The 25,807-nt window shown below is 38.3% G+C and overlaps 1 protein-coding gene across 1 annotated transcript in view; it reads right to left on the reverse strand.

Annotated features, from left to right (window-relative positions):
• Positions 1 to 25,807, reverse strand: part of STARD9 (StAR related lipid transfer domain containing 9) — a 113,850-nt gene that overhangs the window by 48,579 nt on the left and 39,464 nt on the right. The window contains exons 4-10 of the mRNA XM_086749807.1: positions 12,745 to 12,861; positions 10,661 to 10,693; positions 10,509 to 10,570; positions 9,774 to 9,886; positions 4,374 to 4,443; positions 1,189 to 1,261; positions 202 to 269 (exon numbers count right to left, since the gene is read on the reverse strand). Of these exons, the coding sequence (XP_086605933.1) occupies positions 202 to 269; positions 1,189 to 1,261; positions 4,374 to 4,443; positions 9,774 to 9,886; positions 10,509 to 10,570; positions 10,661 to 10,693; positions 12,745 to 12,861 (536 nt within the window). The remainder of the gene's footprint in view (positions 1 to 201; positions 270 to 1,188; positions 1,262 to 4,373; positions 4,444 to 9,773; positions 9,887 to 10,508; positions 10,571 to 10,660; positions 10,694 to 12,744; positions 12,862 to 25,807) is intronic.

A 25,807-nucleotide genomic window follows, 5' to 3' on the forward strand; every position in this document is an offset into this window, starting at 1 on the left:
AAAGACAATGCAAACCAAACAAAAATGCTTAATTATTAACATATAATCAATATGCAAGCATTATGTATTTTCCTGATATACAAGAAAACAGAACTTATTGTTATTTTCATGAAGTTTTAAAATATTAAATTTCATCTTTTAAGGCAGTACTGCCAACATCTTCAGAGAAAATGACCTTTTTGCCCCTCAATATATTATTACCTGCCTGCAAGGTCCACTAAGTTGATCTTGCTTGCAATTTCAGAAGGGAGATTGTTCTCCAGTATAGCCTGAAAAGCAAAATATAAATAAGGAAGATTATTCCTCCTAATTAATTAGTGAAAATAAAACTGATGCCCTCTTTTGTTTGAAACTGAGTTGTACTTCCGACTGTCTCACTGCCTTTCTTTGTGACCTTGACCACTGACAATGTTCAAGCCATTAACTCAACCACTTTCTCACCCAACAGAAACTACCCTCTTATGCCGATTTCCTCTTGACATGAACCTTTACCGCCTAGCGACGGTGAAAGGCTTTCTTGCAGAGTTATTTTCCACTAATGTATTCCAAAGGTCTTTTGTGCAACTACTGAAAAATATCCCAAAATGTTTTGTGATTACAGGATGTTAGAAGTGTGAGACAGAAAAGGTCTATTGGATCACTGAACAACGTCCCTGCCAGGGAAGGATATAATTCCTCCAAAGAAAGGCTGCATTGTCTCTGGGAGAGTACTGGACGCCAAATGTTAAAGAGATGAGCACATCTGAAAAGCTGGACAGATACAAAATTTTAGTAAGTGTTAAACTAATGCCATACTTCAATTAAGGATCCTAAAAAAGTGTGACAAAACATAACTTCAAACATATTCACCCATAATTTTCGCAGCATCCTAGAAGAGGTATTGCATTTCAAAGGGCTGATTAAAATGTTAAACATTTCAATGTTAAACATTTCTTTTTACAATGAGGCTTTGGCATCACTTCTGACTGTAAGCTTACATAAAGGAACAAGAGTACTTCAGTAAACACTCAGCACAGGCAGTGTAGGAAGTATAACACATCTGCAGTGTGATCCAAAGGAAACAAGTAACAGCTTCTACTAAGATTGTTACAAAAAGCAGAAAACAGTGACAATGAAACAATGCACAACACATTGAACAGTACTTTTTCAGAGTGAAGAGAAAAGGAAGTTGGATTATTTTTAGCTAACCTGAGTGTAGTGAATGGTGAAGATAGCATGGGATCTGCTGCTGGCATTGTGAATATGTGTAGCTGCTGTGATTCTAGAAAGAAGAACAAACCATTCAGTTACAAAGGTTTATTTCCCTGTATTCAGGGAAAGCAAAATAACAAATACAACAGATAAGTGGGGATGAAAGAATGTGAAACTTGGAGAATATTGTAGGCTGTATTCTTGGATCTGATCACAGAGTTTGTCAGAGGACATGGAAGGGTGGAAACCAAGGCTGAGTTAGAGGTGGTTTTGTTCACCAAGTAGCACTCTGAGGAAACATCTTAAAGCAGCCTTACAGCACAGGTGTAAGCTGTTACCTTACGGTAGAACACAGCAGAGAAGTACGGCCAGCAACAGCATGATACAGCTCACCCCCAAGACCAAGTGAATATACTGGCCTAGTAATTTTTTCTGATACTGTTCCCATTTTTATTTCTTGGCACTTTAAAGGGTCCCAAAAGCTTCATACACCACTTCTAGGGCTCCCGTCTGTCACAGTAGTTCTACATTGTTAGAGGAGTCTAATGAGATTAGCCAGTCTACCAGTATGACTACTAAAGGAATGCTGCACTTTGCTCATGTAGCACTTGCCTTTGCCACATGGACAGATGGATCATCCAGCTCTAGCCCTCTAACTCACTGCAGTCGGGCCAGCAAGTACCAGGCACAGAAGGAGAAGTGACACTCTCTCTAAGACAAACTTTTGGAATTTCTGCTTTCTTTGTTGTTTTGGTTAGACAAACTCAAAGAAAGCAGAGTTCTCCTAGGGCAGAAGCCAGGTCACAGGTCTTTTCCTTTGTCACTCTCATAACTTGCCTTACATATCAGCTATATGTGCAGCCTTTAGCATCAGTTTTGCCAATCTCAACAACAGCAGGCAATTTCATTAGTGCAGACAAGCGCTGTGGAACCACATTTTTGTTACAGGCCTTGCTGTCAGAGTACTGCAGAGACCAGTTGCACCAGAGAGCTGCAGCTGTGCGTATGCCACTGAGTGACTGCCACAGGAGGCGAAAGCCAGGACTCTCCTCCCTACTGCTCTCTGCTTCCTACACCTCCACAGCCATGTGAGCAGGCACTGCAAAGCCACAGGCAGTTTAGGGCATCATGGTTATAAGCAAGCCTGAGCTGGGGAAGCAGAAGAATGTGAACTAATCTCCAGATGCTGGAGGAGGCAAGACAATTAGGTAAAGGGCAGAAGATCGCAAACAGCTCTACAGTGGAAAGAGAATACAAGGAAACAGCACTGAAGTTTATAAAGCAAAAGAGAAATAGAAAGTGCCCCAGGACTTGGAGGAGGAAGTGTTAGTACTCGCTTCTCACCTCCAACAACACACAGGGTGAGTGGAGGATAAATTCACATCTCAACTACTCACAACACAGTGAGCATTTCTCTGGGAAAATGTATGTGTTAGTTTTCATATATTCTATTTCATTGCGGCATATGGTGTACCTTTTAATATTTTTAACTGTTGTAATAATATCTGCAATCATTGGCTGTTTTGCTTTACGCAGCACCAGGGCTATGCTTTTGGAAATTCGGAAATTTCTATTTCCTGCATTTAAAAAAATTTATTCTTAAGCATTTGAGACTGGATCTGGCAAAGAGTCAGGAGAACAAAAAAAAAAAAAAAAAAAGGCAGCACTGAGAGTTGAACAAAAATAATGACGGCATGTTGAAAATCATATTTGTTTCTTTTATAATGGACGTGTAGCCAGAGCAGGGCTGGAGATGACCTGATAAAACCAACTGGCAGAAAAACGGCCTTCAGTAAACTGTGCTTATTGTTAGTACAGGAGCTGCCCTCTCCCCCAGGAAAGGCACCACCTACGTTTGAGGGGAGCTTCCTCTCCCACCTTTCCCTGTATAACCAGATCTGAAGCCATCATACCGCATCTTCTTCTCTCCTGCCTCCAGCCATGTGGGGCAATTGCAACCTGTTCCCCACCTTCTTTACCCCTCAGATCTTGCTGATGTTCATTTGGCAGCATATCCTGGACTGCAGATGTTTTAAATTAGCTTGTTTGCATTTATAATGTGCTAATAAAACTCTACAGAATATTTCATAAAAATAAAGGCCATAGATAAATAGGAGTTTCCTGTACGTTCCAAATAAGTTTTTTAAAAGTTACCCAGAAAAAGGAGAATTTGCTTGGTTTCAAGCAAGGGACAGTTTGAAACTTCAGCATCACACAAACTTACACACAACATATTGAACTGATTTTGTTTTCTCTACATCTTCTATTTCCTTAGCAATGAGACCACTGTAGGACTATGCTAGTAGACAAACTGGAATTTTGTTATGAATCTGAAAAAGTCTCCTCTTACCATAGAGTTGCATCTACTGATCACTACAAGCAGAGTCAGCAAAACTTAATCCTGCTGTATATTCTATGTTTTTGTGATAATGCAGCTTAGTTTTTATTTACTTCCAGGCATCACTGATATTCTAAAATCTCAATCTCTCTTATGGTAAGACTTAGTATCAACTTTGGAACTGTGATTTGTATTTGGAGGAACTTTTCAAATATAACTGTTTTCCATCACTGTAATGGCAGTTGTATTGATATTCAAGGCTCCTTGTTAAAAAGTGTCTTGTCTAGCAAGAGCTGAAATAATTTGCATCACTGATGTGACAATTCCCAGTTCTCTCATAGTGAACGTGCATGATTTGTACTAAGAACTTTAAAAAAATACCTACAAAAATTAAAACAAATAACTATAAAACAAATACAGAAATTAAATAAAAAATACATTATCTTTTCAGCAGTTTTAAATCACTAAGTTACACTAAGAAATGAGTTGAAAGCTATACAGTCTAAAGTGTCATGAGCCAGTGGAGGAGAAAAATGAAAGTCTGTTTACAGCAAAACATGGCATGCATTTTTTAATCAGAGATGGATGGTTGAATTTTGTGGGTAAGTCAACATGGGATCAGTTTTGAAGAAATAACTTCATGAGTGCTTGCAGCACTTATTGTGGATGACTTATATGAGGATACATAACACCTCATGTGTACATCATGTGCAGGATCAGCAAATCTGACATCCTGTCACCACAAAGCATTGTCAACACTGTCAGTAAAATAAACATTAATGAAATCAACACATGGTGAAAGAAGTATTAAATAAAGATGGATCTGGTTTGTTTTATAAAATACCTTTTAGCTATTCCTTCTTCTAGAAGTTCTACAACTTGCTTGTAGTCTGTAACTAAATGTTGAGTCAACCCTGCCAAAGATTTAAAAAGAGTTAACTGCATATTTTATCAGGAAGCTTCAGTCAGTTTACCCAACAATTTACCCAAAACCAGGAGCATAAGGATGTTCTGCTGGAATGCCAGTCTGTTCTATAAGTAGTCTCTCAACTAGAGTAACTATTTTATTAAAAAAAAACAAACAAACAAACAACACAAAAATTGCAGTCACAGACGCAGTGACATCAGTATAACAAATGCCTTGTACCTTCAAAGTACAGACTTTTTTCCAACTTCTCTGCATAACCATGGTATTTAAAAAAGTCTAACTGAAACTCCATTAAAAATTTCAGCTATGTCACTGCTACTAATTGCGTACAGATCCTGTGAAGAAGCTTTTTGCCACTGCCACTGGATAATGGCTCTACTCAAGTGATTAACAGTATTAGGAACCATCCTCTGTGAATATTTACCATTTACTCAGCTAGGCTTCAGCCTGCAACGCTTTGGAGTCTTCATGCTCTTTTCTCCCCAGAGGGTACCCAAATAATGATAGGAAGTATCTGGCCTTTTCATATCTTCTGCTTTCAGTATTTTTAAAATTTGATTTTATTTTTAAGGGGGAAAAAAAGCCACTGAAAACAAATGAAAGGAATACTGCATTGCAGAGCCTGCTGTGGAGGAGTGGTGGTTGTGGAGGAGGCACTGCGGAGGGCCCCAGCGGAGGGCACTGTGCTGCTGTGCTGCAGCGGCACCGCCAGCCCCTTGCAAAATGCGAATTCCAGCAGACACACAAAATTAAATTCAACAGGCTCGTATTTCACATAAATCCAGTTTAATATGCCTCCTTTGCATTTTATGGTGATGATTAGTTATCGTTTGTGCTGCAGTGACTCCTAAAAAACCACCTGAGTTGTGAAGTAAGTCTTTACCATGCAATACCTGGTAAAACACTCCTTTGTAAAATGTTTTATCTCACAGCTGGAACCCAGGGCTACTTCCTCCCCCTGCGCTGATTGAGGTTTGGTTTCTTTTAATGCAGGCCACAAAAACGTGGATGAAGGCAGAGTACTGAAAAGCATGATTTATTTTAATCAAATAATTTATCTGCTGTAATGTAAGTCAAGATGAATACAAAATTCAACAACACTTAAATAAGTACTTCTGACATTGTTAGAAAGTCCATCCTTACATGATAACAGCTTGCTTAACTTTAAATTAAAGCAAAATCTAAGCCAAAGATGGACATTTACTTTAGTCCTTTAACAACTGATACACATAAAGGAAAAAAAAAATTTCTATCACCCACACTTTAAAAAAATACCCTAAATGTAAGGTGCATGCATGCACACTCACAGACATATGAACTGTAAGCTGATTCTCAAACAAAAGCGTTTCTTTTGCTCTCTAGTGTCCCTTTACAATACATTAATTCCAGAAGTCATCATATTTTCCATTTGAGAAAGAGGCCCATTATTTTTCCAACAGTGCTGGGATCTTCAAAGCTCAGAATATGGAAACTGTCATATATTGTTTTCCCAGACCCTTTTCCAGGGTCTTATTTCACTGAATAAAAATCCAGTTATAAAATGGAAGCATGGAGGAAATTCTTACCTATATACATTTCCATAAGTACTGGAATAGCACAGAGTTCATTTAGTTTTTCAATAAGGTAAATTAAATATTGTAGATGCTCTTTGCAAAGAAATGACAAAGTGTTCTGTTGGCTGCCAGAAAAACAAGGGTCATTTTCAAGTCCCATAGAAAGATCAAAAAACCACTTGCTTGTCTAGAAATCTGCCTTGGAGTGGGAAAGGATCTCCCCTAGAAATCAGTCTCAGAGTAACAAAATAGATTGCATCATTTCCTGATTTAAGAGAGGCCGACTCCTTAACAGTGCAACCATCTGTGAGGGAGAAGTTTGAAACTATTCCAACCCAAAGCACTGAAACACTTTCAGCATTTTAAAGGCTACAATCTCACAGCCTTTATATGGAAAAATGATGGCCTGGAAACTATTCAAAATAATTAGTGTTCAGAGCTGGGACTTCCTGACCGGACTTGCAAATGGAAAATGTGTTGCCCAGAGCATCTAAGCATCCTTAAAGGGGTTAAGCTTTCTGATTTTCCTCTCTGTCTGTTCTTCATCCAGTGCTAACTGTACTCTGGATATCACTGACACCAACTGACAAACTACTGGTACACTAGGGAGCTCCTGATCAAAGTCAGCAAACAAAATTGCTGATGGCTTTCAACAAGTATGATGCAAACACAGATGCTAGCCCTTAACATACTGGTCTATGGGAAATAATGGAAAATTTCTGAGATTTGCTAATGTTCACCATTTTTATTCCTCCCATACAGCAAATTGCCTGGGTGGGGAATACAAAACAAGCTCCCCTTCTAGTAAGCCTGCTGATAATTCTGATCTCAGCCACCTAGCTATTGGAAACAATATTTTTGCGCTCTGATCCTGCACAGAGAGACTACATATAAAACTGCCAAAGACTTCTTCAGCGCCTTGAGGGCCCTCATTACAGAGATCAGCAATTGTTGATTGCAGCTATATATTACTGCAGTTGAAAAGGGCATTTGTATCAGTGTTGTGAACCACTTCATTTTCTTGAATTTGATGTTATTAAAATCAAGCTGACTGTACTCCTCGCCTACATTCAAAAGACCTCTGGACTTTCTCACTGCTGCTTATTTTTGATGTGAACTAATAAGAGCAGATCCAAAAGGAGCTACGTAATCTCATAATCTTTATTAGTCACTTTCCTCAAAAGACAACAGGGTTGTCTCACGTGAAGCAAACTGATACAGTTCTTAATTGTGTAAAGTGTACATAAGCATGTTTATTTACTAATATATACTAAAAAAACCCAACTATATCATCTGACTGTTGCCTTAAGCCACTGACTCATCAGCCTGAAATCACTTCTGTTCACATGCTCTCACAATAGCATCTACTTACACCCCATGATGCCTTCAGCACAGAAATTACTTCATTTTTAATGAATGTGATCAGTTTTTCTAAAAATGTGAATCACACTTATCATTAAAATTAAAATTTTTCTTACAGGCATTAACACAATGGTTTTTTTGAGGCTGTCATAAGATACCCAGGGAGAGAATCCTCTAAAATAAATCATTCATACTGGATTTACAAACATGACCAAAGCTGGTAAGTATTATTTAGATTAATAATTTTCCATTATCCTTTCCTCTTATTTTACAAAATCTAATCAACTGGGAACTTTTCTGGGATATTTCAGAACTATAAAATTTTTAATTGTGTCTAAGTATAAAATCCTTACTCAAAAAGGGTAAAATTCAATTTAAACCCCTCCCTTAAAAAAAAAAAAAAAAAAAAAAAGACCTTAACAAAAAAACCCTGAAAAACAAAAAAAAAAACAGAACTGGAAAACACGTGACAGATTTGGCCTGGAAGGTTCCAGATTAAGACAAAATAGTGACAAAAGCCAGCCCATTGGCAGAAGCTATAACTTCATTTTCTTTTAAAACAAGGAAACTCCATTATATGCAGCCAAGGAATCACTGGAGATATAAGGCCTCAGAAAAGGGATGGAAATTGCCAAGGAAGGAAGCAGTTTAAAGACCTTTTCTTGTGCAGTGAATGAGCAGCTGCTAAAGAAAATAATTAGTATCTGTATTCCACTAACAGTTAAGTTCTCCGATAACAAGCAGGTAGAAAGAGAATCTTGGAAAGACCTCAATAAAGGCCAAATGTCTATGAATCTGCTTTTCAAAGAATGATAAGTTTGCCATACTAATGAGACCATCAATTCATCTATTTTCCAACTCTCCTTAAACAGGATGCTAATATGCTGGGAAAGCACAGCTGAAATAACCAGAATGCCAGATAGTCCCTTGTGTATAGGACCAAGCAAGCTCAGCATTTCCCAAGTGCTTATTTCAAATTTTGAGAGGAGGAATTTGTAACAATTGTCGGTTGTTAGATGTACTATGACTGATACTACAGGTGCCCAGGGAATGAGAGGTGGGAATTCCAGGCTCCATTCAATCACTGTTGTCACATCTTGCCTTAATCGCTGAAGGGAGGACATGTAATGCCATGATAAAGAAAAAAGAGAGAGAAAAGTGAACCAGAGAGAACAAAAGGAATTCACAAAACTGAGAGAACAACTCTATTCAAGAAGCTAGAACAAATCAGTATTTTATCTCATGTGACAGGACCAATAAAATTCTGTGTGATGTGCATTTTGCATACAAAATGCATACCTCCCCAGGTGTTACTACCCACTTGGTGGTCAGCCAAACAGTTGCAGAGTCAGTGATACCAGAGGCAACTCTGGATACAGATATAAGGCACACTGAAAAAGAAACACATACATTTACTTTCTAAATAAACTCATTTTTGAAACTTGTATCCATTTGGAAAAGGCTCTTCTGATCTCCACTGTAAAGCTACTCTGTATGATTTTTGCTGGACATGCCTGTTGTCAGTTGTTGGTCAGATAAATGGCAATGTAGCAGGCAAACTTCACACTGAGAGCTAATAAATTTACAAAGTACCCATGGCCAAACTCCAATTTAAAGCTATGTAAGACCCTGAAGTGCAGGCACCAATCAAAAGAGAAGATGAACTGGAAGTTCAAAAACAATGAGAGAGAAGATAAGAACTAAAGTAAGATAACTGAAAGGGGGGAGGGAAGTATTTTTTTCATCTGTTCTGTGTCACCTGAGTTGAAAACTATGATTCATTACAAAACACAAAGCCACCTGAGGGGCTGCTGTTGCAAGGGTAAATCAGAAAATGTGTGGTATTTTTAATCATGTAATGCATCTACATTACCCATCCTGTTCTTTTTCAGTTTAACAAAAGAAAATTAAGCTTATTGGGTTCTCATTTGGGTAACACAGATTTTAGTTGCTTCTCATGGCCCTAGGCTGCAACATCAAACAGTTGAGTTTATCTACTTTCTTATTATTACTATTTTATATGTATACTGCTGCTAAGGACTGAAGAGGGCATGGAGGGACCTTAGGCTGGTCTGGAGAATCCATTTAGAGCTGATGTTGGCGGATTTCTTGATTAAGCTAAGATTTATTTAAAACAAAAGAAAGCAAAATACTACGCCTCACACAGAGTCTATGCCTGGAAAGGCAAACAGAAAAGTGTAGGATATCCAGCTGGTGGGATGACAGAGGCAAAGCTTTCAGTGTATTACATATGTTCACATTAACAAGCAAAATATTTGAGGAAAGTAACTCTTGAAGAGTAAAAGCTATTAGGATACACCAGGAACATATGCAAAGATACATACAGATCTGCTACAGGTTTACTTGAAATTCTGATGCTAATTGTGAAGCCTACTCTCACCTTGTACATATGGTCCTGTTTCAGGGTGTTCTCGGACTCGAAGTGTGTAAGGCTTCTTTCGGTCTGATTTCTTTAACAAATCTCGGACACGCTCATTATAGATTTCAAGAAAACTGAAAAGCAAAAAAAAAAGGAATGTTAAATGCACACGATTCAAAAAAAAAGAAAAAAAGAGAAAGCATATATTTAGGCAATGTAACTACCTGAATCTTACATAAATCTTTCAGGACAAAGTTAATTAATTCATTTTCATTATCTCTGTTACTGTCCCTTCCCATACAGTGCATGTAGAAGGAACTCAGAATAGCAAATTTCCAAGAAGCAAGTGGCATTCAGTATTTTATTTGGAAATTAACAAAATATGATTTTTTAACACCTGTGAGGTCAAATCCCCAAATTTCCAAACATAATGCTCTATGAGATCAATGGGAACAATAAATAAGAATGGAATGTAGGATTACGGCTCAAATTTAAGTTAAAGAAACAGGAAGTACATTTTTAATGCAATTCTGTTTCAGTTGTCTATACAAAAGTGAACAGGCAGCATCCAGTGAACTATACTGAAATGGAAAACTAAACCACTTTCTCATCCTTCCTCTGTGTTCTCCCCCTTGGTCTAAAACTATTATCATCTGAGAAAACAGAAACAAAATAAACTAGTCTTTACTTTGTTTGATTACAGGAATACGTTGTTGAAAGCATTCATAGCATTGCCCAAAACAGTGACACACTTACCTGACCTTTACTCTGCAAGACGCTGTCTGGTCCGAGTAATCATCCTTCCTTGAAAAGAGCCCCTGCACAAACCAGGAGTTTATGTTAATTTTAAATCCCTCAAGAAAAATCTAACTGCTTAAACAAATGCAAGTGAAATAAAAAATAAGTACCTCACATATACGAGGTGTCAGCCCAATGGATGCCTTCAAATAACAAACATAAAAAAAAATTAAACAATATACTTGCTATCACTCTTGCAAAACTTATTTTTAAATAAAAACCAAGTTGTAAGAAAAGGACAGAATCATAGTGCAGCATTAAAGTAATGACTGTATGGTGGATTACAACACAAAGTGCCCTGGAGTGTAGTTCAGAACAGCATGGCAATGCTCTGCACTACTCCAGCTGAAGCATCTTGCATGTGAAACACTGCAGGGACTCATACTCATGTGCTGTGTGATGTTAGCTGTCTTAGCTTCACTGCAAAGGCTATTTATAGCAAAAGCCATTTTACAGCAACTTATATGGCATCAATGAGAAGTTTAAAGGCTTGGGTTAAATCCAAGAGCTGTTTGATTCAAAGATACTGGACATACCTATGTCAGAGGTGTTGCAGTCTAGACGAAGCCAGGCCAAAACTGAAACTAGCTTGACTGGTCAGGAATATTTAATTTTTTCCTTATTCTATTTTTATTTCTTTATGCTATGGCATCGCAGAACAGGCTTGGAACAGCTTAATGTTATAGATTTATAAATCAAGTCTCTCAGAGAGAATGGGATATGGGCTGCTAACAGTACCCAAACTAGCTGATTTAAACTTTGCCTAAACAGTCTACAAAGCACTGAAGTAACAGCGTAGTTTTGTGTGATGAACTGCTCTTATGACACGATTGCTCACACTTTTGCGATCGCAGTGTAAACACATTCTGAGAAAGACTCTAAGGCTTAGGTGGAATATGCTCACTGAATGGCGTGGAAGACTTTTAGAAGGCACCCTTGAAATGGTGTTGGGGGAGAAAGTCCAGGTTCACCAAGTGGACCACCATGGACAAAAGTTGAGTTTATATCAAACACTTGATCAGAAAGAAATCACTTTATAAGCCAGAAATCTCTCGGAAACACTACACCTGGAAATTTCCTTGGAAATAAATAATGATAATTTCAAGATGTGGCCGTTCTGAATTGCTAAGATATTTTCAAAATAACATAATACAAATATCCTAGTTTGTCACCCATTAATGTCAATTTTAACAATTCTTCAGGCTTTCACGGAGTTAAGCTTGATTTAGAATAAAAATGGAGAATCAAGTAACGATTTAACAAAATCCTATTGCTGATGTCTGTGAGGAAAACAACGTTTTAAAAAACCAAACTCTTATCAAAAGAACAAACCATGCCAGAACAGTCTTTTTCTTACCTTCAGGGTTTGAACAAATTTTACCCTTGTTTCACCTTAAAAATTAAATCCCACGGGTGTAGGAAATAGTGGTTCACTCATGCAAACTGTTAAATAATTTTTTTCTTTTTTAGGGGCATGTTTCACAAACAGTCAACTATATTTATGGATAGAGTCAAATTTTCTTGTGTTGCAGCAGAACAAAGGAAATCCTCAACTGACTTCATCAATCTGAGTATCAAGATTAAAATGCACTTTAAGTGATTCCTGGTAGACAAGAATCTTAAAATCTAACAGCTTCTGCAAACACCATTCAAATACATTTCAAAACTGAAAGTGAAGCAAGTATTAGTTTCCACAGGCCAAAGGATAACTTCTGCAACAGATAAATGTCTCAAGTAGACAATGAAGCCTGTTACAAAAGTATTCCTGTGAATTGTACCCAGTTTCATTTGTGAAAGTAATATAGCTTCAGCATAGCTCAGACTGCCAAAATATTCTATGAGAATGAATACTTTGTATTATCTTGAGCTATATGTTTCTAAAAACCAGAAATATTCAGGGGTATAGATTTTTTTTTTTGTCCTCTAACATGGTGATGAGATTCATAGATAGCAAGATTAAGGTTATCTAAAATAAATATTTAAGCTGCACAGTATTTTCTAGTATTTTTAGCTGATGTTACAATATTCCCTAAGTGTAAAGGCTTGACTCTCATTTTAGATATATAAATACCAAATAAAACATACATAAGCATTCTGCTCAACAAGCACCATAATCACAGTTTAAAAATAAAGCAATGTTTCTGTTGGACATCCCACCCTCAATCCTAAGTGTAAAATGAATGGTGTGACTCACAGGTGTTCCCATCATTGTATATGTTTTTCCTGAACCTGTCTGTCCATACGCAAAGAGGCAGATGTTGTATCCTTTAAATGCGCCCGACAACACAGAAGTGCCAAGGTCCTGGAACACCTGAAAAGACCAAAAGAAACAAAGCGGTCCATGAATAATATGCCTCCCTATAAACACTCTGCATTACTTGTGGATCTTGCAGCTTTAATAACTCCATGGGAACAAGGATCTTCACAGTATTTGTCTCTCTCATTTATCAGACGCTATGTTAAGTGCCCAATATTCACTTGTTAGATCTTCCTCCAGGTGCTGGTATGCCAAGCAGTGCCGAAACCAAGTAGTAGTGTTTAATTGTGCTTCCCTGCTTGCCATCTTTTATTTTATATTTAGACTGTATGAATTCTTAAGGATCTCCCCCATTCCAAGTTTCTACAGTCCTCAGCATAAATCTGACAGAAAGGTATGATTGAGGCTCCGTGATGCAATGACATTAATAAGGGCATTAGGCATCAGAATTACAGGTCAAAAGCAAAGTGAAGTCTAATCCATAGCCTGCAAGCAGACCTAACCCAACCAATACTTCTGTCTGACCTATCTGGTCAGTAAGGGGCACCACTAAAGGCTAAATGCTTTCTTTTCTCTTCATGCCACACGCATAGTGATGCGCCGCCTTCTGCTCATCATAATACCGAGCCAGGAACTGCTACCACCAAATCAGTGTCAGCCTCTAGGGGCTTCCAAAATTTGCACTGGTCCCACTGTGGCTGCAAAAGTTGGACCATCACTGTCGAACTACCCATACAGCAAGATCTGAATAGTCATTCCTTCTGCTTCCCCTGTTCCTTTTTCAGAGACAAAGCTGCCTCACATTGTGACCATGTTCTCAGCACATCAAAGCCTTGCCACAGACCAGCTGAAAGAACACCTGGTAAGGTTTGCTAGGAAGTGCTCAGTGGATCAAAAGGTTCCAATCGGTAGGCTGCCAACCCCTTAGCACAGCTTTGGTCTTTCAAAAGAAATGCTACAAGTGTTAACGGTTTTTCATTCACATAGATAGTATATATAGAGAGATGCATGTAATTTCAGCGTTTCACTGCTGTGAAATCTCACCCACTGCCAGATCATTTGCTTCTCCAATAGGCAGATAAATGTACTAAACCTGATATAAAAATCAATAGTAAAACATATTTCATAGATATCACCACTCTACCTAAACTGCCCAGAAAAAGAGACTAAAAATCCTCTCCCGAGACTCTTATTTTCAGATCATGGTTCAACTCAAACTGAGACAAGATGCTAATTTCTAGCTGAAAAATCAATAACATTCCCATTTGGCAGAATTTAACTACCCTTGTCCATATTTGTACGGGTATGCGGCATGTCAGAGCATCTGGATCATTAGGATTGTAAGATCAAGGAACTATTTCATTCAAAGAGTAACAGTAAAAGTCATAAACAAAACACATGGACACACATGGAATAGGCAAAGGACAACAGATACAGTGGCAAACTCTCCAGTCACTACTGGACAGGCCATTAAGAGACTGAAGTATAACTCTGGAGAGGGTCAATGTGGACTTCATAACCCACAAATCTGAGGGAAGCCTGCAGGGCTATGTAAAACTCATTAAAGAATGTTTAAGGTGAGGGGGTCAGGAAGGAGAAGGGGGTATAAAAGGGATTGGTCCCATGTAAGCAGCAGTAGACCAGTATCCTTGTCTGACTGAGCCTTGTGCCTGATCACCACAATCTGTCCTATTTTCTTATTAAATCCTTTCTTGATGATCTTTCCAGGTAACCACACTCTCTACCCTAAGCACAAGTGCTGTAAGGACTAAATACCAGCAGCTGGAGAGACTGGTGTGAATCTGGGGCCAGCAATAGAGTCAGAAGACCTGAGGCGACAGAGCCATCACACTAGTGGGGCCAGCAAACGAAGCCAGTGCAAGTCTTAGTGTTGGTAGCCAGCAGGGCCACAGACCTAAAGGACTGTGGGTCCAGGGTGCCAGCTACTGGGGAGACTGGGGGGAGTAAATTCAGGTCAGCAACTGAGTCAGCCTCAGGTAGTATGTCTCCCATATCTATGGTGCCAGCATCTGGAACAAGGAGTCTAACAGCCAGCAACAAGAATGGGACTATGCATCACAGGGTCTATGTCCCAGCTACTAGGGGGATTGGAGGAGCATGAGGGTCTCCATCAGCAGCTGGAGAAGGGACCACAAGTCCCAGGGCCTGTGTTCCAGACACCAGTTATTGGGGTGGCTGAGGTGAAGCCTATGAAGGTCTCAACATCAGCATCTGGAGTGGGGAAGTGCCACCCACAGAGCCTGTGTGTCAGCTACTGGCATGGAGGGTGGGGGGCAGAGATGCAGCTGGAGTGGTTATATGCATCAGTGTGGGGGTATGTGATTTGCTAGCAAATTTCAAACTGGATGAACTGGTGAGCAAGAGGTCCAGAGTCCAGGCAGGAATATTAAATGGGAGTAGAGATCGTGCTGATAGTCAAAGGATTCAGGGCAGGGGTGCTTGTGAACATACGTATGTTTTCTAGTAAGCAGCAATCTGGGCCATCAGACAAGTAAAAGACCCACAGAGCAGTTAAGGGGCTCAGGGAAGGTTATAAGACAAGCACCCAATATTGTTTGGAGTTGCAAAGGGGAACGCATCTGCCCCATCCATCAGTGTGGGATGGAGAGCTCTCCAGGTGTCCAGGCACATGGGGCTGGCCTCCAGGGGTTGGACAAGAGGAACCCCCAGGTCCTGAAGTCCATAGACATAGTGGCCCTATACATCCCTTAACTGTATCAAGTGTATTAGTAGGAACAACTTATCTATGGTCTTGAATAATTAGATCAAAGACAAAAGTCCAGAATATACACTGAGAACCTGCAGCACATCTGGCTAGTAATTCCTCACCAAAGACAATATGCCATAAAAAGGTCAACTTTTATTGACAGGAGGAAAAAAAAAAGTAATACTACCAGCAAAATAAATGCATGGCAAATACTTGATGAACGAGTGACCAAATAACTGACATATTAGCCTGATGGTTGAAAGTTATGCTGAAAAGGCCAATCTATCACTGTTACCTAATAAATAAACATTGCCTAAATGAAAAAAAAAATTAACACATTACTTTTAAAAATATCAGTACATACAGAGGCATAGATACATGTTATTTACCATCACAAAGGTCTAGTATCTGTATAAAGAACCCAGAAGTGCACAAAAAGATTGAGAAGGGGCTTAAGAAATGAATGGTAGAGAAGAAAGCTGAGAAGCACTTGAAGACATCAATTTTAAGGTGACACTATGGTAGAAAAGTTCATAATTTAAGAGAAGAGGAGAAGAGGGAAGTGTACCTCCTCTTCCCTGTAAAAAGGGATTTTAACAGCCTGAGCGTTAGCATCAAAGGGGGCTTAAAAAAGGGCTAGGCAAAAAATTGAAAGACAGCTAAGAAAGTATACATTCAAATAACCAGGCAAAAGCAGCTTCTGAACCTTGTAGGCAAGGAGGAAAAGTTGCGCTTGATATGGTAAGGGGAAAAGTAAGTTTCTTCCTTCCAGCAGCAGAATGGGGTTACCACTAGAAACCTCTCTCAGAGCCATTACAAAACTGGTGCTTCTGTTACCCACTTCAGATACAAATGTTTCCTGATTCCACAACCAGATCTGAGAGAAAATTGTTCTTTATAAATCAAGTACATAGTGGAAGGTATAAAAGTCTCATTTAAAAACAATAACTGAATAAGCATATGAAACAGTGCAATTAGCCCTGTTGCTTTTATTTTACTTGATCAGAGGGATTCAGTGAGTCTGACTGCAATGGGATTTCTTACACGAAGAAGGTCTGCAGAAATTGGCCCTGAAATCACTTTTACGACATGTTCCAAGTCTTCCATTGCTCCTAATTTACTGTTCTTGTTTTAGTAACCTGATTGCATTTGGCCACATGTAGACTGTATGCAATGTATTCCTAACACTGTCCCAGTATAGCTCCTGCTTCTGAACTGAGAGTCACTGTTTGCCCCAGTGATTCAGCGATAGGCTTGCCAACCTTCTAACTAAAGAGGCAGCCACGGGTAACGGCCAGAACTGAACAGCACACTACATTTGACCATAAGCCTGCCACTGCTTTGATAACCATAGAGCAAGCTACATGTTAAACACAATGACTCTGAAGTTTCTTCTTTTAGTAATACTGAAGGACTCCTTCTAGTCTCAGTGAATAAAGAGGTCAGTGCTATATTTACAACATCACTATAACAGATGAATCTGGTTGTATTCAATAAAGATATTTGGGAAAGCAGCAATGAAAATCACTGTAACTGATTCTTGGCAGGAGTCATCAATCAACACAGGATATAAGTCAAGTTCCTTGATGTTGTACAGCCCATAGATCAATCTCATGCATTCAGAAATCTGTTTAACTAATCCCTTACAGTAAATCTGTACACTGACCAAGGACAAGCCAGGAGCTCACAACTCAGATGAGGATGTAGGCCAATAACGACTCACCAGCCACACCAAACCGCATCTAGTGGCTTTATACGTAATCCCCATTCTCTTGTATCTCCTGCAATTCTCTCACAGATACTTCGGCACCCACCACTGTTCCACTGCTTCCTGTCATCCTCTTCTGTATTTTCACATCCACTCTCAGCTGTCCTTGGTCCAGCCTTGTGACACAAGCTGTACTGCTTTGGGGAAGAGGATATTGACTGACCAGTCAGAACATGGGACGCTGCCAACTGCCCCAGCTACCAGATACCACAGATTGATTCTCAGCTCTGGCAGGCCACAAAGACATTCCCTGTAATGTGAACCTGTGTCATGAATTGCATGTTCAGACTGCATTTTCAGGCTGAGAGAGTTGGGGCTGTTCAGCCTAGAGAAGAGGAGGCTCCGAAGAGACCCTATAGCGGCCTTCCAGTACCTCAAGGGGGCCTACAAGAAAGATGGGGAGAGGCTGTTTAGTAGGGCCTGTTGTGATAGGATGAGGGGTAATGGTTTTAAAAGAGAGGGAGGTAGATTTAGATTGGATATTAGGAAAAAATGTTTACAATGCGAGTTGTAGAACACTGGCACAGGTTGCCCAGAGAGGTGGTGGACGCCCCATCCCTGGAAACGTTCAAGGCCAGGCTGGATGGGGCTCTGAGCAACCTGATCTAGTCGGGGATGTCCCTGCTCCTTGCAGGGGGGTTGGACTAGATGATCTCTGAACGTCCCTTCCAACTCTAATCATTCTATGATTCTATGTCATACAGACTTTTAAAAGATGGAAGAAGAGCACCCTCTTCCAAATGTCTTTTGTGCTACTAAACAGTAATTGTCTTCCTCCTGCCCACTCTGCATCCCAGCTTCCAGAATTTGCCTCCTCTCTGCACTCCCGGCTTTTCTACTTTGCTGCTTAGTATTCACTTAGATGCCAGAATCCCCCAAGACTGCAAAGTGTTCATAACAGAATTCTTGAGCCACCTAACCTTTTTGCCTAAGGCCTTCCTCTTAAGAAGGAACAGTGAACACTGTCTTCCCTACCTCGTTGGCACGTAAAATTTGTGGCACCTAATATCAGAGATCTCCATCCCTCTTTCAAATTTGGTCCAACATAGCCCGTTTGTTCAAGAATTATTGGGAAGCATGGGCCAAAACCAGACGACCACTGTACAATTGTATTTCTTTAGAAAATCAGGATAAGAGCTTACAGTTACTACCTATTCAGTGGAGATTAAGATTTCACCAGCTAATTTTCCTGTAGGTTCTGCCTGCTCTGGATATGCTCCAGCTCCTAAGGTGAGGACTTTCACCCAGATTCCAAACTGGACTGGCACAGGCCAGGGCATCTCTAAGACAGGATCCTTAAATTCAGAGCAGAAGAAAGAGAAGGTTCCTCCTGTGTGAGCGACTCAATGATTGTCAGTAGCTGGGAATGTGAACATAGGGAGGAGGAAAGAATCTGATCTAAATTCAAGATGATAAAAGCCAGATCTGAAGATTGACAGAAGACTGGGGAACAACTGGGTAAAATAGCGAAGACTGAAAACTAGTAATACTGAAAGGAAGGAATGAGAAGAGTGGGACTGCTAAGAGGCTTTTAATAAGAAGAAGGTGATGGAGTCAAACTGGACAGAGTTAAAGGAGGAAAGATAGGACTTGTATCCATTGGGAAGATCAAGCCGGTGGGAAAGAGATTGAGTTTGGAAGTCAAAGCGCAGAAAACCATTAGGCTGGGTTGATTCGGAGGACAAAGAAGGACAAGTGCGGAAAGCAGATGTTTGTACACCTGGAGTCCAGAGGGTAGGATTTGGGGGCAACCCAAATGGGATTGTAGTTAAGTAGGACAAGGAAAAGGATTAAGAAATAACAGGATCTGTTACCTTGAAGTAATAGGAGCAAGGTGAGTCTGGGCCCACTTCCCATCAGAGTACCAACATTGAATAAATTCAGGAATTTTGCATGGCTTATTTTACACAGAAGTGGCCTAAAACCAGCTTGCGTACTCCATATCAGTATAGAAACCTGTACTTCACGTGGTAGAACCTCTTACAACATGGATAAATGCAGCCTAGGTAAGTATCTTGATTCCTCATTAACAGCTGTCCTTCTTTCTGAAGGTTCATAATGGATCTTTGAAATTTATTAATCAATCTGAGTGTAATTATAAAAAAAATCTTCACAAAGAGGCAAGCCTTCAGGATAGCAACACTACCACTGTCATCTGGACATTAAAGTTGGAATTTTAGAACTGCATTTTACTTCTAGCTCTGTTGTTGAAACTTTTGTATGACATTATGCAAGTCAGCATTTTTATGGTTCAACTTCCGTACAGATAAAGTAGGAATAATTCTATCCATTACTAGAAAACTATGGGCTGTTCTCACTAGTGTTCACAAAACTCCTTGTGATCTTGGCTTAAATCGCCAAGACCTATAGGTGTTCTAACTGCGCAAATTATTGTGTGCTCTCTCTCTCTTCACATACATTGGACTCTCTAAAAGAAGATCTAACTCCAAAGTCCCACTTAAGCAAAGGTCGGTTACATTTACGCTATTAAATACAGATGGCTATTCATATGCTTCAATTCAAATACGTTTCCCATCAGTCTTCTTTGAATTAAGCCTGAAGAGAAGACGTATTATTACAAACAAAATGTGATAACTCTGAAAAGAATGCCATAACCCTATAATTATAATTAATGAGAATTTCAAGAATTATTTACTGAAATCCTATTAAAAGCTGATTTGTACTGTTTTGAGTTTATTCTTTCTGGTGAATTATCCTCTGTCCTTTTGTGAAGATAAATTACAATTCATTTAATTGAATATAGTCTCAATTTAGTCAGAAAAGCCTCTTTATTTTACTCTACTACAGTTAAAAAAAATGGAGACATGAAGCACAGCAATGAACTTACAGCTTGTTTAAAAATAAAGCAGAGTAACTGAAATCAAAGCTTTTTCTGTGCCAATATCAGAGGCATTTGTCCAAATATCCACCAGCATCAACAGCTGCAGATTACATAAAAAGCCCTATGATTAATCATTCTGGACATATGTACTAACATATTTCATGACATAATGGATCAAATCATGGGTTTTGTTGATCATGAGGAAAAGGAAAAAAAAACCACCACAATTCTTCTGGGATTCTTCCAAGTCTCACTTTTGAAATGGAACTTCAGGAAGATGAGGTTTTTCAAATAACACAAGTTGGATACGGCTTCCTGCAGAGAACATGCCATTTGGCTGAGATGACTGTGTCTTCCCTGTATGGCTGCTCTACGTGATTGGCACTGTTCAGTTTGTTCCACGCAAGAATGTTTGTTTCGACAAAGCCTTGACTAGCTTTGCTATGCCTCATTCCTGCACTTGCCCAGTTGTATCTAGTCCATATCCCACGGTGATCTGTGAAACATTCTACCATTTATTACCTGTCAACTACCCTAATAGTGGAAAAAACATGCCTTTCTGAAGAAGTTACAAGAAAGCATTAAGACAACCGTACTTTGCTGGCATGCTCACTACAAAGTGTCCAGGTTCCAGTTCAAATCTAACAAATCATCCAAGTTAGTCCTCATTACAGGACTTTCAGTACAGATGAGAGAAAGGGAAAGGTTTGGTCTAAAATGTAGTTTAAATGTCCTAATTATGCAGCTCAGGCATACCAAAATGCTGTCCAAGTTTTTGCAATACGAACATATTTGGGGTTGAAATTGTTTTATATTAGATAAGAATAATCTACTTCAAGTGTAACAACAGATCACTTAAACATTGCAAAATCTATTTCAGTGCTCCATTAGAAGACACAAGAAACTGTTCAGAAAGCCTAAATATCTGCGTAACAGGTAAATTAAGCTGCTCACTGTGAAATCTTACATAAAAAGTTGTACAGTTGTGTAACTGTATGTCAGAAGCATATAGAAAGATTACAACAGGAATCTTGCCCTTAAGAAAGATAGTGAAACATATGAAAAAGAAGACTTCAGAATATATTAAGGTACAAGGCTTACCAACAGTTAAGTAGTTTTATGACTCAGTCTTGACTTGGACAAAGAACCCCAGAACTTAATTTTTGAAAACTATAGTATTAGTAATTTGCCATTGTCCATACTAGAAAACTAGACCATTTTAACTGAAACATGCTTTTTAAAAACAATTTAAGGTTTACAATTTATGTACCAGGGAAGGTGCTATGTCTGTCATTCAGTTAAAAATATAATTATATTCAGTTTGATCTTACCTGTTTTCTTGATGATTTTTGGAAGCCATTTGTACAATTCGTATGCTTATACCCTTTAAACACATACAAACTTCTTCAATCCTCTTTGGTTATACTACCAGACTGAAATAGAAATTGCACTTGGGCACAGCAGATATGCAATTGCTACTCAGAAGTTGAAAGCCTTGGGCAGTACAAGTGCAAGCTGCAACAGTTAATGCAGGAACCTTAGAAGATCCTGGCCCAGCAGTGGGGAAGAACTTTGTGATCATCAATGGCTTGAACTGTTACACCATCTTTCTGAAGCAGAGAAACAATTTCCTAAACACATAGCCAGTGAACTGGAGTACTGGCGACTTGCTCAACATCTTTCTCCTCTTTCTGTCTCTCCCTCTCCCTCAATTAGCATAATTTCTCTTCAGAGAAGTTTTTTCAATAAACCTCCAGTGCAAAATCTTGTAGTCTTACAAAATTCCACATCACCCAAACAAAACTAATGTTCAGGTAAAGAAAACCAAAAAAAAGTCACTCTTAAAAGATTTTTTGCATGTCAAGTCCAGCACCTGAAGTCTAGAATTACAAGGTCAAATTTACCATTGGCAATCATGCCGAAGCGAATGCTAAAATAAGTGTGCCTGCTTCCCATCAATTTATATTGCTTTCCTTTTTCTCCTCTGATTTGCACACCAGCTCTTTTAATTTGGTCACTCGTTATTACCTGTGAACATCAACAGGATACTTTTAGTCAATTCTAATTAGACTTGAATTATATGACTTTGAATATACAAACAGAAAATACTTCAGATGAAGTCTCACTACAGTGTATGTTTTCCAAATATTTATGTGAATGACAGATTCTGAGGTCACCTATATCCTAAATTTCATACAACCAAACAAATATATCAAAGACAAAATAATTAGCATATGGCATATAAGAAAAACATTAATGTGAGGACAAATTCAGGTTCTAATTGTTGTTATGTAGGCAAACTAAAAAAAAAGTAGTCATTTAGTGCAACCTTATTACCACTACTGAGTTAATCCTATTAAAAATGAAAAGCTATAAAGATTAACTATATATTTTCTTTGAAATCCAAATGTATTAGAGGTCAAATGAATGTGCCACTCTGTAGATGACCTCTAAAACTCTACTGGAAGTGTAAATTAATAAAACAGGACACACACATTTTTGGGTTGCTTTTTCAAGAATATTTGAGAATTTTAACAGAGACTATTTTTAAAATGACATATGAAGAATACTAATTGGAAATGCAGCTTGCATGACCAAAAGATACAAAAATTGAAGGAGTCCAAGAGATTTCAATGGAAGCATATCACCTGTCCAAGCAAACAGCGATAACCAAGTGGCAGAAGACACTTTTTTCTCCTTCCTGAATGAACCTTTATAAAAACAGTTTCACAACATTAAAATAGTAAAACTGTCCCTCTTTAGAAACTAGGAGCATGCTTTGCAAATAGGTTTCTGGGTAATAGCAAAACAACCTTTTTCACTACCAGAAGATTTATACAGGAAAGTGATATTCTGTTCTGATCCTTTCACAGTTGGACAGCCAAATCAGAAATTTTCTGAAGCTAGAATCTCAGCTCTCACTTTTGCTGGCTTAAAAGCAAAAATTTATAGCGGCTTTTCTATATCTTAAATAATGAGTTTTCAAGATACTAAAAAATACCCTATTTATTGGCCTGAGATTATATCACATTTCATCACATCAGACCTGCATGCCTATATATAAAAATGCATAGCAAACAGATGACTATTTTTTTCTGGAATGAAAACACTTTTTTTTTTTTGTGCTAGTGCCAAGAAAAAATAAAATATAGCATGGAGCACATCCAGCCAGATGCCATAAGTGACAGACATTTATTATTAACAGTGATGATTTGGACTTTGTTATTTTACATTTAATATCCAACCAAAGATTTCAAAGTGTAAAGCTTTTCATTTTTAAACTCTTCCAAAACCTGTATTTATTTTTGTAACAAAAATTCTACCATATTCTATTTTTCCTAACTGCCTGTGTATAATACGAAGCCTTTTTTTTTTTCCTTTCATTTTTCTTGACCTCTTAGTTACTATCAAACCAATGGCCTGTGGATAAGCCCTGTAATCTATAGCCTTTCTATGTGTCACACAAAAGAAAGACAGGTGTTAGCTGTCAACTGGCTCCAAAAGCAAAAAGTTGTAGATAATAAAATTCTCCTTTAATGCATATGATTCATATATTGTGATGGGCTCTCTTTATTCTGTGATAACGTCCTTCTTAAAATAATAAAAACCTTAATTTCGAAGATAATGGAGGCATTCTATCAGAAAAGAAGTTTTAGCAATATGAATTTTCAGAGTATAGATCTTTTCTTAATCCAATCTGAACTTGAATTGCAGAAGGAAACAAAAAGCAGTTGTTTTAAACTACAGTACATTGTCTGTTATGCTTTGGGGTTTAATAATTTGGGAAACAAAGTTTTCCCAGGTCACTCAAGCCAAATCTCAGAGTAACAAGAAAAAAAAAAAAAAAAAATCCAGTAAACTTCCAGGGACAGCACATAATGAGAAGTTTGTAAATTTAAGGGAACAATATTGATAAATAAAGGGTTTGGTTTGGTTTGTTCGTTTTTTTTAACCCTAAGTAATTTCTGGTAAATAATACTTGCATTTTAATTATACTACAATGACTAGGCTAGAACCAACTAGCTAAAGCAGAGGAGAAGGGAGGAGAAAGCAGAAGGACTAGGAGAGGGAGAGCTACATCTTTTAGGAGCAACAAGCTAATAAAACAGTTTATGAAGTCTTATTTGTATGATAACTGTTTTCTTATCTGCAGGTGTCTGAAATGGTCAATATTTCATACTATTATTAGGAAACTAATGTAATCTTGGAAACTTTAGAAATTTCAAGACAGCTTATTTGGTCAAGGCAAAAAAACCAGACAAGAATAAAAAATTCTCGTAATTTTTTAAAAAGGTTTTTGAATAAATAAAATTTCTACTTGTTACATGCATAGTCCACAAGCATCAGTGCCAACAAAAAACTAACTAAAAGCAAACCACTTGTATGGTAAAACAGTAGGCTAAAGTTAGAATACAAAGATAAATTCCCACAGGTTAATAACTGGAACCAAAACCAGAAGAAAATTCTCTTCTTGCACAGCACAATTTAAAAATAGCATTTAAAATACCACTGATTTAATGAAAGAGGAAAAGACCGAACTTAAGACATACGGCCAACAGCTGCTTTTCACCATAGCAACAAATGATTTTATAAATGCTGAAAAACTCAACAGCCCTATTTCCATTAAAAATTTTCCATGCAAGCAAGAAAACAGAAAAATTCCTCATCAGTAGACAGAAAGCTTCAGAGCATCAAGACAATTGCAGCAGAACCAGGTACAAAATGAACTTAGTATTAAGAAGTTATTTACTACACAAACAAAACTACTCTCAACCGATAGGTCAGGACAGTTTAACCAATGCACAAAACATAAGAGGCTCAGTCCTGCAGTGTCTATTTGCCGCCACCTCCACTATGAATTACAGATACGCAGTATCTCATATTTGCTGTGTTTTCCTTACAGAATCTTGTGCCCCTAGAGCTGTTACTGCTTGGATTATGACCAAATTCTATTTACTTAAATTGCTACTACAACTCAAATGTAGCATCCAAGACTTGGATTTAAGGTGAAAAAATATTTCACAAAATAGAATTATGCAGAACTACACAATTCCTGCCAAAATAGTGAAAGCCTCTATTCCAAAACCATCACAAAACCCCAGAGATTAATTTAAATCTAAAAAGGCAGAAAGAGGATGCAAGGAAGTAATATCTGAAAACAAATCCAGGATTTTGTTCCAGTAACGCAAGGCTTTTTCTGCACGTATTTTCTCTTAAAGAATATCAAAATGTCAGCTGAAGGGTTTTCTGTATGCAGACAGAGGAAGCACAAAAGCATTATGCTGATCAGCTGCACAGAACCCTCTGCTGTGACATTAGGATTACTTCAGCAACATTACGTCTTGGTTTGAATGGAACAAAGAGGAGGAAGAAGGAAAAAAAAAAAAAAGACATTGGTTGGTTAGTTTGGGAACATTTCTTTCTTTCTCTTGTTAAGAGGCGGCAGCTTCACAGCTAGGATTACTTCCTTTCCTTCTCTCTATCCAGCCTTTTCAGTTTCTTTTCCCAGTCAAACCGGAAGCAGAGGAGTGAAATGGACAGCTTCTCTCCAGCTCAAGAAGCTTGGCCCGTGGCAGAGATTTGCACCAGAACTTGAGAGACAGTTTAGTGCTTGGCTCTGCCAACAGACTTCCTGCGCGTCCTTAAATCCCTTTGTGATTTA

The sequence above is a fragment of the Chlamydotis macqueenii genome, chromosome 5 (assembly GCF_036417535.1).
Source record: "Chlamydotis macqueenii isolate bChlMac1 chromosome 5, bChlMac1.mat, whole genome shotgun sequence".
Taxonomy (NCBI): Eukaryota; Metazoa; Chordata; class Aves; order Otidiformes; family Otididae; genus Chlamydotis; species Chlamydotis macqueenii.